Source organism: Zophobas morio, unplaced genomic scaffold (genome assembly GCF_036711695.1).
Source record: "Zophobas morio isolate AGI-343-1 ecotype UQ-CSIRO unplaced genomic scaffold, CSIRO_AGI_Zmor_V1 ptg000041l, whole genome shotgun sequence".
Classification (NCBI taxonomy): domain Eukaryota; kingdom Metazoa; phylum Arthropoda; class Insecta; order Coleoptera; family Tenebrionidae; genus Zophobas; species Zophobas morio.
Genome location: NW_026972146.1, coordinates 1,186,236 through 1,198,766, shown reverse-complemented (window position 1 = coordinate 1,198,766; position 12,531 = coordinate 1,186,236). Strand labels below are relative to the sequence as shown.

At 25.4% G+C, this 12,531-nt stretch overlaps 1 protein-coding gene across 1 annotated transcript in view; it reads left to right on the top strand.

The window, feature by feature from the left end:
• Positions 1–4,921: 4,921 nt before the first annotated feature.
• LOC135140994 (cytochrome b5-like) overlaps positions 4,922–12,531 on the top strand; it is an 8,335-nt gene continuing 725 nt past the window's right edge. The window contains exon 1 of the mRNA XM_064071761.1: positions 4,922–5,589. Coding sequence (XP_063927831.1) covers positions 5,473–5,589 — 117 coding nt within the window. The 5' untranslated portion in view covers positions 4,922–5,472. The remainder of the gene's footprint in view (positions 5,590–12,531) is intronic.

Sequence of the window (12,531 nt, the reverse complement as noted above, 5' to 3'; positions counted from 1 at the left end):
TTTGAAATTATGTATTCATGTTTTTAATTTTTCAGGTTTTCTTTCGATATTTCAGTTTTGGATTTTTTTAATATTTCGATTCTTCAATTTTTTTTTAATTTCTCGTCTTTTCAATTTTGAATTTGTTTCGATTTTTCGACTTCTCAACTTTCAATTAAAAGTTTTTATTTCTTGGATTTTTCAATTTTTCGATGTTTTGATGTTTGGATTTAATACATTTTTTAGTTCTTCCGTATTTGTGTTTTTCTGTTTTTAAATTTTTAACTTTTCGATTTATTGAAACAATTTTTCGATTTTTTAAATTTTACATTTTTCGAATTTATGAATTTGTAATTCTATTTCTTGACATCTCGGTTTTTCGATTTTTAAAATTTTTCAGTTTTTTCAACATTTGAATTTTAGTAATTTCTCCATTTTTCGATTAATCGATTTCTTGGTTCGACTTTTCGATTTCTCGACTTCTCGATTTGTCGATATTGTAATTTTCGATTCAATTTTTCAGTTTTTCGATTTTTCGCTTTTATAATTTTTTAATCCAATTTTTCAATTTGTGATATTTCAGTTTTGGAATTTTTCAATATTTCGATTATTCAATTTTTGTGATTTCTCGATTTTTCGATTTCTCAGTTTATCGATGTTCGAATTTTCAATTCTTCGATATTTCAGTTTTGGGATTTTTCACTTTCGATTTTTCAATTTTTCCATACTTTGATTTCTCGAGATTTCAATTTTTCAATGTTTCGATTTTTTAATCGTTCGATTTCCCAATTTTTCGTCTTTTCAAATTTGAATTTTTTTTTCGATTTCAATTTTGGTTTTTTCGATTTCTCGACTTTCATTTAGATGTTTTTTTTTAATCTCGGATCTTTCAGTTTTTCGAATTTTTATATTTTTAATTTTTAGATTTATTGAAAACAATTTTTCGATTTTTTTAATTTTACATTTTTAAATTTTTAATTTTTGGATTTATTGAAAACAATTTTTATTTATTTAAATTTTACATTTTTCGATTTGTAAAATTTATCAATTTTTAAATTTTTAAATTTTTCGATTTTTCAAGTAGTCGATTTTTAAATTTTTTCAACATTTGAATTTTTGCAATTTTTCGATTTTTTGGTGTTTCGACTTTTTGATATCTCGATTTGGCGATTTTTAATTTTCAATTCTTCCATTTTTCAATTTTCAGTTTTTCAGGTTTTCAATTTTTCAATTCTCCGATATTTCAGTTTTGGGATTTCTCACTATTTTGATTTTTCAATTTTTCAATTTTTAAAATATTCGATTTCTCGACTTTCAATTAAAGGCTTTTTTAAATCTTGGATTTTACAATTTTTCGATGTTAATTATTTATATTTATCGAAAGCAATTTTTCGATTTTTTAAATTTTAGATTTTTCGATTTTACGACTTTGTGATTCGAGTTCTTGCTATCTCGCTTTTTCGATTTTTAAAATTTATCAATTTTTAAATTTTCAGGTTTCTCGTTTTTTCAAGTACTCGATTTTGCAATTTTTTCAATATTTGAATTTTAGCAATTTTTCAATTAATCGATTTTTGGTTTTTCGACTTTTTGATATCTCGATTTGGCGATTTTTAATTTTCAATTCTTCCATTTTTCGATTTTCAGCGTTTCAGGTTTTCAATTTTTCAATTCTCCGATATTTCAGTTTTGGGATTTCTCACTATTTTGATTTTTCAATTTTTCAATTTTTAAAATATTCGATTTCTCGACTTTCAATTAAAGGCTTTTTTAAATCTTGGGTTTTACAATTTTTCGATGTTTCTATTTTTAATTGAACGATTTCCCAATTTTTGTCTTTTCAATTTTGAAATTTTTTCGATTTCAATTTTGGATTTTTCGATTTCTCGACTTTCAATTAAAGGTTTTTTTAAATCTTGGATTTTACAATTTTTCGTTGTTTTGATATTTCGATCTCTCGACTTTTTAGTTCTTCGATATTTCTATTTTTTAATTTTTCGAATTTTTAAATTTTTAATTATTTATATTTATCGAAAGCAATTTTTCGATTTTTTACATTTTACATTTTTCGATTTTACGACTTTGTGATTCGAGTTCGTGATATCTCGCTTTTTCGATTTTTAAAATTTATTAATTTTAAAATTTTCAGATTTATCGTTTTTTCAAGTACTCGATTTTGCAATTTTTTCAACATTTGAATTTTAGCAATTTTTCAGTTAATCGATTTTTTGGTTTTTCGATTTTTTGATATCTCGATTTGGTGATTTTTAATTTTCAATTCTTCCATTTTTCGATTTTCAGTTTTTCAGGTTTTCAATTTTTCAATTCTCCGATATTTCAGTTTTGGGATTTTTCACTATTTCGATTTTTCAATTTTTCAATTTTTAAAATCTAGGTTTTTCAGTCTGTCAAAATTTTTCAATTTTTCGATGTTCCGATTTTTCAGTTGTTCGATTTCCCAATTTTTGTCTTTTCAATTTTGAAATTTTTTCGATTTCAATTTTGGATTTTTCGATCTCTAGACTTTCAATTAAAGGCTTTTTTAAACCTTGGATTTTACAATTTTTCGATGTTTTGATATTTCGATGTCTCGATTTTTTAGTTCTTCGATATTTCTATTTTTTAATTTTTCGAATTTTTAAATTTTTAATTATTCGATTTATCGAAAGCAATTTTTCGATTTTTTAAATTTTACATTTTTCGATTTTAAGACTTTGTGATTCCAGTTCTTGATATCTCACTTTTTGGATTTCTAAAATTTTTCGATTTTTCAAGTTTTCGATTTCGCATTTTTTTCAACATTTAATTTTTGGAAAATTTTTTATTTCTGGATTTTTCGATATCTTGATTTTTCCGTTTTCGTTTTTTCGACTTTTCGGATTTCAATTTTTCGAATTTGGATTTTTATTTTTCAACTTCTTGATATTTCGACGTTTCAGTTTAAAATATGTTTTTCAATTTTTGGATTTCTCGAGTTTTCAATTTTTCATTCGTTCAATTTTCAATTTTTTCATCTTTTCAATCTTGAAATTTTTTCGATTTCAATTTTGGATTTCTCGATTTCTCGACTTTTGATTAAAAGTTTTTAAATTTTAGACTTTTCAAATTTTCGATGTTTTCATTCCTCCAATTTTTAGTTCTCGATATTTCAATTTTTCAGTTTTTCGAATTTTTAAATTTTTAATTTTTCGATTTATTGAAAATAATTTTTGTGACACCTCGCTTTTTCGATTTCTCAGTTTTTTCAACATTTGAATTGTGGGAATTTTTGAATTTCTACATTTTTCGATATTTTAATTTTCGTCTTCGTTTTTTTGACTTTTCGGATTTCGATTTTTCAAATTTCCGATGATCAGTTTTTCAATTATCATTTTTTAATTTTTGAGACTTTTTGATTCTCTAGTTTTCAATTTTTCGATCTTTCAATTTTGGACGCTTCTAAATTTTGGATTTTTCGATTTCTGAATTTCTTGATGAATCGATTTTTTGGTTTTTCGATTTTTCAGTTTTGGAATTTTTCAAATTTCGACTCTTCAATTTTTTGATTTTTTAAACTTAATTTTTCAATTTTTCGATGTTCAGATTTCTTGAGTTTTCAATTTTTCGATTGTTCAATTTTTTTTTAGATATTTCAGTTTTGAGATGTTTCAATAGTCCGATCCTTCAATTTTTCCACCTTTCGATTTCTCCATTTATTACTTTTTCAATTTTAAAATTTTAGATTTTCCAATTTTTTCTGATCCCGATTTCTCGATTTTTCATTTTTCGAATTTTTAAATTTTTTTTTAGTTTTGTGATGTTTTAGATATTTCAGCCTTTCAATTTTTCGATTTATCGAGATTTCGATTATTCAATTTCTCGATTTTTTAGTTAGTATAGTTAATGTTTAAATTTAAAATTGAAAAAATTGATAAATCAAAAAATAATAAATTGAAAAATCGAAAAAACGGGAAATTGAACTGAAAAATCGAAAAACGGAATTTCTATAAATCCAGACATAAAAAAATTGGAAAAATGAAAAATCGAAAAATTAAAAAATCGAAACATTTAAAAACTGGAAAATCTAAAAGGTAAAAAATAGAAAATTCAAACCGAAAGATCGAAAAATTTAAGAATCGAAATGTTAGTAAGTCCAAAATTAAGACCTAAAAAATGATAAATCCATAAATCGAAAAACTGAAAAATCGGGGAAAATGTTATAAAATTTTGTTTTTTTTCGGAAGATCGATAAATCGAAAAGTCCAAAACATGAGAATTTTAACAATTGAAAAATTGAAAAATGAAAAACCTGAAGATTTGAAAAATTGAAAAATCGAGGATTCGAGACGTCGAGCAATCGAATCTTTAAAAACCTGAGAAATTGAGAAATGGAAAATTCAGAAAATTGAAAAATCTAAAAGTCAAAAAGTTAGAAATCGAGAAATCGGAAATTGGGAACGCCGAAAATCGAAAAATTGGAATATCGTAAAACGGAAATATCGGAGAATTGAGAAATAGAAAAATAAAAATCGAAAATTCGAAAATTTAAAAAACCGAGAAATTGAAAAAACGAAAAATTGTGAAATCCCAAAACTGAAGTCATCGAACAATTGAAAATCGAGAAGATTTTACTACTTTGTGATTAGATTTCTTCTTCTTTTATTTTTTTTCTATTTTTCACTTTTTAGATTTCTCGCTTTTTCGAGTTTTAGATTTCTCAATTTTTCACCATTTCAATTTTGGAAATTTTTGGTGTTTTTGTTTTCTCGACTTTTCGGATTTAGATTTTTAATCTTTTTTTTATTTCTCATTATCTCTATTTATCGATATTCCGTCGTTTCAGTTTTTCGATTGTTCGATCTTTCGTCGTTGATTGTCAACTTTGAACATATTTTGTTGTGTCCAAATAAATAACCTTGAAACATTTTTTTACAGCGATGACCAACTCATTTTAACATCAAGTAGCCATAACCATGCCCATCACATTACCACCACTCCGCCCACAAGTGGAGAGGCCAGTATGCGTCAAAACCTTGAAACTATGCACTTGAAAACCGGAATAATAATGCATTAAACGACATTTCTTTCCAAAACTGAAACAAGCAAAAAGCGCACCCTTACACATCATGGTGACGTAATTCGTGCAGCGATTCCCCTCTCTCGACCCCCAAGTTATAAAAATTTACAACCGAACTCCTTACAGATAAAAACACTCATAACATAAACACCTGATAACCCTTTTTCGGTTCAATTCAAACGTGATTGCGATTGTCATCAGTGAACCCAAAAATGGAAGCAACTTTGTATTACACTCGAATTTCAAAATCGAGGTTTACACAACACCTGAGTGGCGACTCCCCTCTCTCGACAGAGTCGGACCTGGCGAAAATAAAACCCCCTTGTAAAAAATTACAACCGAATTCCTCTTCAAGATAAAAATACACTCATAAACACCTGATAACCCGCTTTCGGTTTAATTCTAATCGGACGTGATTGTGACCAGTGAACCCAAAAATGGAAACGACGCTCTATTCGCTCGACGAGGTTTCAAAAAACGACGGGAAAGGCGGGAACAGGGTCTGGATTATCATCAAGGACGCTGTCTACGACGTGACGGATTTTATCGATGAGGTACGTCATAGGTGTTGACTGAAGCACTTTCTCCCAGTCATAATAATAATAAACACGTCAAATGTTGTGAAGTTCATGGAAACAGAGCTTGTTATTGTTGTTGGTCGTAAATTATTGTGCTTTCGTGATAAGGGGAGACACGTGTCGTCAAAGACGGAGAAATCGTGTGTTTTGGTAGTGTCGGAGATAAGATAGTAGGTTTTGGAAGTTGTTACTTCCCGAGCGTAAGCGACTGTGACCCTTAGAATACGAATAGGTTTCCTGTTTCCGTCTGTCTGTCTGCCGTCCCGATTTTTATTAGAGATAATGTCCGAAACAGCTGGGTCGATTGTTGTCAAATTTTGTATTTATATTAGGAATCTCATGTGGATGGTAAAACGCTGGCCAAAATTTATCCAATCATCCCCACCAATAATGTGATGACGTCACGCCAAAAATTTGCGGAATCAATTGTACCCAAAATGTGCAAAATACCATAAGATTTTACGTCTGATTTATCATTGCATTCATATTTTTTAGATTTGCTTAAACAGGTGGCTCGAAAAAATTAATGAATGACTTTTCAATTTCTCGACTTCTGGATTTTGTAGTTTTTCAATTGTTCAATTTTTTGATTTTTCAATTTTTCAGGTTTTTAATTTTTCGATTTCTCAATTTTGGAATTTTTCTTTTTTTTTATTCTTCAATTTTTCAATTCTTCGTTGTTTCAGTTTTGGGACTTTTCACTATTTCGATTTTTTAATGTTTCGATTTTCCGATTTTTCGAACTTTTAAATATTAGATTATTGATTTGTCTGATGTTTCGATTTTCCGATTGTTCAATTTCTGGATTTTTCAAGTTTTCTTTTTTTTTTTTAATTTTTCAATTTTCAAATTTTTAGTCTTTCGATTTCTCATCTTTTCGACTTCTAGATTTCTCGATTTTTTGATATTTCAGTTTTTCGGTTCTTCATTTTTCTTATTTTTCGGTTTCTCCATCTATTAAATTCAAATTTTTGATTTTTTTTTGCTTTTCGATCTTTCGATTTCCTCATTTTCGATCTTTTCAGTTCTGGAATTTCTCAATTTTTCAGTTTTTCAGTGATTTATCATTGCATTCATATTTTTTACATTTGCTTAAACAGGTGGTTCAAAAAAATTAATGAATGACTTTTCGATTTCTGGACTTCTCGATTTTGCAGTTTTTCAGTTCTTCATTTCAGTTTTGAGATTTTTCTCTATTTCGATTTTCAATTTTTCGATGTTTCGATTTTTCAATTTTTCGATATCTCAATTTTTCTCATAATTTCGGTTTTGCAATTTTTCGTTTTCGATATTTTAGTTTCTTAATTTTTAATTTTTCGACTCCTCAATTCTTCAAGTTCTACACTTATTTTTCAATTTCTCACTTTTACAATTTTTTGCTTTTTTGATTTTTCATTGCTTCAGTTTTTCAAGGTCTTGTTTAATTTTTTGTTTTTCCATTTTTTAGTGCCCCAACTTTTATTAATTTTTCGATTTTTCAATTTTTCCTCTCCTCAATTCTTAAAGTTCTAGATTTTTATTTTTCAATTTTTCGTTTCTTCAGCTTTTCAAGTTTTTAAATTATAGCTTGAATTTTTCGATTTTTTAATTTTTCAATTTTTTGATATCGCAGTTTTCCGTTATTCCTTTTTTTAATTTATAATTTTTTGATATCACTATTTTTTGGTTTTTCATTTTTTTATTTTTTCCATTTTTCAATATACGGTTTCATACATTTTCGTTTTTGCAACTTTAATTTTTTTCAATTTTTCAATTTCCCGACTTCCAAATTTTTCAATTTTTAGTTCTTCGATTTTTTAGTTTCTCCATTTTTAATTTTTTGTCAATTCTTTAAGTACTTCATTTTTTTTAATTTCTCAGTTTTACATTTTTTTTTAATTTTTTGATTTTTCGTTTCTTCAGTTTTTCAAGTTCTTAATTTATAATTTTTCATTTTCTCGATTTTTATTTTTTCAATTTTTCGATTTTTTGACATCCCAATTTCTGGCTTTCCTTTTTTCTTCGATTTTACAATCTTTTGAAATCACAATTTTTGTTTTTTTTATTTCTTCAAGTTTTCGATTTTTCAATGTTTCGACTTTATAATTTTTCGTTTATTCAAGTATCATTTTTTCAATTTTTCGTCTCCTCAATTCTCCAAATTCTTGACTTATTTTTCAGTTTCTCACTTTTACAATTTTTTGATTTTTCGTTAGTGCTGTTCTTCAAGTTTTTAATTTTCTCGATTTTTATTTTCAAGTTTTCGATTGTTCAATTTCTTGATTTTTCAAACTTATCTTTTTTTTAATTTAAAATTTTTCAATTTTCAACTTTTCTGCCTTTCGATTTCTCAATTTTTTGGCTTCTAGATTTCTCGATTTTTCAATTTCTCGATCTTTTAAATTTTGGATTTTTCGATTTCTCAACTTTAAATTAAAGACTTTTAAATTTTAGATTTTGCAATTTTTCAGTATTTTGATTTCTCGACTTTCAGTTTCTCAATTCCTCAATTTTTTTAATTTAGATTTTAATTTTTTTTTAATTTCAAATTTTTCAATCTTTAGTTTTCGATCTTTCGGTTTTGGTTATTTTGATTTTCCACTTCTCGATCTTTTGATATTTCATTTTTCGATTTCCCAAGTTTTCGTCTTGAGTTTTGGAATTTCTCAATTTTTCGATTTTTCGATTCTTCGATATTTCAGTGTTGGGATTTTTCTATATTTCGATTTCTCAATTTTTCGACCTCTAGATTTCTCAATTTTTTTATGTTTCGTTTCTCGATGTTTCAGTGTGTCAATTTTTCCATGTTCTGATTTTCGTTTTTCAATTCTTCAATTTTTTAAATATAAATTTCTGTTTTTTAAAATTTCAAATCTTATAATTTTTTGAAAAATTTGGATTTATTTTACCTTCGATCGATTTTTTGATGTTAGAATTTTTCGTTTTTTCATTTTCAGTTTTTCAATTTTTTGATGTGCCAACTTTTTTTTTCGTTTGTTCATTTTCTTTAATTGTTCAATTTTTCAATTTCTCGACTTCTAAAATTTTCAATTTTTTGTTTTCCCAATTTTTAATTTTCCGATTTTTCAATATTTCTTCTCCTCATTTCTTAAAGTTCTAGATTTTCATTTTTCATTTTTGTATTCGTTTCTTCAACTTTTCAAGTTTTTAATTTATAATTTTTTCGATTTTTAATTTTTCACTTTTTTTATTTTTTCCAATTTTCAGTGTACGGTTTCATACTTTTTCGTTTTTGCAACTTTCATTTTTTCAATTTTTTCAATTTTTCGTTCTTAGATTTTTTAGTTTCCCCATTTTTAATTTTTCGATTCTTCAATTATTTGTCAGTTCCGTAAGTACTTTTTTTTTTCAATTTCCCAATTTTACATTTTTTTTATTTTTTGATTTTCCGTTTCTTCAGTTTTTCAAGTTATTTATAATTTTTCATTTTCTCGATTTTTATTTTTTCAATTTTTCGATTTTTTGATATCGCAATTTCTGGCTCTTACTTTTTCTTCGATTTTACAATCTTTTGAAATCACAATTTTTGTTTTTTTATTTTTTCAATTTTTCGTTTATTCAAGTGTCATTTTTTCAATTTTTCGTCTCCAATGTTTCGATTTGCTATTTTTCAGTTTTGCAATTTTTCATTTTCGATTTTTTAGTTTGTCAATTTTTAACTTTTCGTCTCCTCAATTCTTCAAGTTCTTGACTTATTTTTCAATTTCTCTTTTAGAATTTTTGGATCTTTCCTTAGTTCAGTTTTTCAAGTTTTTAATTCAATTTTCAATGTTCCATTTTCTCAATTTTTATTTTCAATTTTTCGATTTTTCATTTTTTCATCTTCTTAATTGTGCAATTTTTCAGTATTGGGATTTTCCTCTATTTCGATTTTCAATTTTTCGATTGTTCAGTTTCTTGATTTTTCAAACTTACCTTTTTTTTAATATAAAATTTTTCAATTTTCAACTTTTCTACCTTTGGATTTCCCAATTTTTCAACTTCCAGATTTCTCGATTTTTCAGTTTCTCGATCTTTTTTAAATTTTGGATTTTTAGATTTCTCAACTTTAAAGACTTTTAAATTTTTTCGGTTTCGGCTATTTTGATTTTCCACTTTTTCAACTTCTCGATCTTTTGATATTTCATTTTTCGATTTCGCAAGTTTTCGTCTTCAGTTTTGGGATTTTTCTCTATTTCGATTTTCAATTTTTCGATTGTTCAATTTTTCTTGGATTTATTAATTTTTCGATTTCTCGAATTTATTAAATTTTAGCTTTTTCAGTTAATTTAAAATTTTTCAATTTTCAACTTTTCAATCTTTTGATTTCTCAATTTTTTTATGTTTCGTTTCTCGATGTTTCAGTGTGTTAATTTTTCCATATTCCGATTTTCGTTTTTCAATTCTTCAATTTTTTAAATTTAAATTTCTGTTTTTTTTAATTTCAAATCTTTTTTGAAAAATTTGGATTTATTTTACCTTCGATTAATTTTTAATGTTAGAATTTTTCGTTTTTTCATTTTTTTTTCATTTTCAGTTTTTCAATTTTTTGATATACCAATTTTTTTTTCGTTTTTTCATTTTCTTTAATTGTTCAATTTTTCAATTACTCGACTTTCAAAATTTTCAATTTTTTTGGTTTCCCATTTTTAGTTTATCAGTTTTTAATTTTTCAATATTTCGTCTCCTCATTTCTTAAAGTTCTAGATTTTCATTTTTCATTTTTTTTATTTTTCGTTTCTTCAGCTTTTCAAGTTTTTAATGTATAATTATTTCGATTTTTAATTTTTCAATTTTTTTATTTTTTCCGTTTTTCAATGTACGGTTTCATACTTTTTCGTTTTTTCAATTTTTCAGTTTCTCCATTTTTAATTCTTCGATTCTTCAATTTTTTGTCAATTCTTTAAGTACATCATTTTTTTTCAATTTCCGTTTCTTCAGTTTTTCAAGTTATTTACAATTTTTCATTTTCTCGATTATTATTTTTTCAATTTTTCGATTTTTTGATATCGCAATTTCTGGCTCTTCCTTTTTCTTCGATTTTACAATCTTCTGAAATCACAACTTTTGGTGTTATCTTTTTTTTTATTTTTTCAATTTTTCGGTTTTTCAATGTTTCGACTTTATAATTATTCGTTTATTCAAGTTTCATTTTTTCAATTTTTCGTCTCCAATGTTTCGATTTGCTATTTTTAAGTTTTGCAATTTTTCATTTTCGATTTTTTAGTTTGTCAATTTTTAACTTTTCGTCTCCTCAATTCCTCAAGTCCTTGACTTATTTTTCAATTTCTCACTTTTACATTTTTTTGAATTTTCGTTCCAGTTTTTCAAGTTTTTAATTTACAATGATTCATTTTCAATTTTTCGGTTTTTCAATATCCCAATTTTTCATTTTTTCATCTTCTTGATTGTTCAATTTTTTTTTCAGTATAGGGATTTTCCATTATTCTGATTTTCAATTTTTGGATTGTTCAATTTCTTGGTTTTTCAAACTTGTCTTTTTTTTAATTTAAAATTTTTCAATTTTCAACTTTTCTGCCTTTCGATTTCTCAATTTTTCGACTTGTAGATTTTTCGATTTTTCAATTCCTCAATTTTTAAAATTTTTGATTTTTCGATTTCTCAACTTTAAATTAAAGAGGTTTAAACTTTAGATTTTGAAATTTTTCAATATTTTGATTTCTCGATTTTCAGTTTCTCAGTCTTCAATTTTTTAAGTTAAGGTTTTTAATTTTATTTTTTTTGTTAATTTCAATTTTTCAATCTATACTTTTCGATTTTTCGGTTTTGGGCTATTTTGATATTTCATTTTTCGATTTCCCAAGTTTTCGTCTTCAGTTTTGGAATTCCTCATTTTTTCGATTTTTCAATTCTTCAATATTTCAGTTTTGGAATTTTTCTCTATTTCGATTTTCAATTTTTCGAATTTTTCAGTTGTTTGATGTTTCGATTGTCCAGTTTCTCGATTTTTCAACTTTTCTTTTTTTTTAATTTAAAATTTTTCAATTTTCAACTTTTCAGTCTTTCGACTTCTAGATTTCTGAACTTTTTTATGTTTATTTTGTCAATTTTTCTATGTTCCGATTTTTCACTTTTTCAGTTTTTCGGTTCTTCAATTTTTCTATTTTTCAGCTTCTCCATCTTTTAAATTTTAGATTTTTCAATTTTTCGGTATTTTGATTTCTCGATTACCAGTTTTTCAATTCTTCAATTTTTTAAATTTAAATTTTTGATTTTTCGATCTTTCGGTTTTGGGCTATTTTGATTTTTCAATTTTTCGACTTCTCCATCTCTTGATGTTTCAGTATGTCAAATTTTGGATGTTTCGAATTCTCGGTTTTTCAATTTTTCGTCTCTTCAGCTTTTCAAGTTTTTGATTTATAATTTTTCGATTTTTATTTCCCAACTTTTTGATATCGCAGTTTTCCGTTCTTCCATTTTTTTCAAGTTTATACATTTTTGGTATCACAATTACAAAATTTTATTTTCGATTTTTTAGTTTGTCAATTTTTAATTCTTCGTCTCAATTTTTCAATTTTTTGATTTTTCGTTTGTTCAGTTTTTCAAGTCTTTAATTTACAATGTTTGATTTTCTCGATTTTTAATTTTTCAAATTCTCGATTTTTTAACAACACCATTTTTCGTTTTTTCATTTTCTTTCATTTTCAGTTTTTCGATTTTACAATTTTTCATTTTTCGAGTTTTCAATTTCTCGTTTTTAATTTTTCGGTTTTTCAATTTTTAATTTTCATATTCTCGATTTCATATCGCAATTTTTCCTTTTTACAATTTCTTTTTTAATTTGTTTTAAATCTTAGATTCTACGGCTTGTTAAAAGAGAATTCAATTCACATTTTACAGTAAATAAAATAAGTCAGTGAAATGGAGACAAGAGTGGGCGGAGCTGAGTGACCCCCTCTTCATTCCAGAGACTACTCT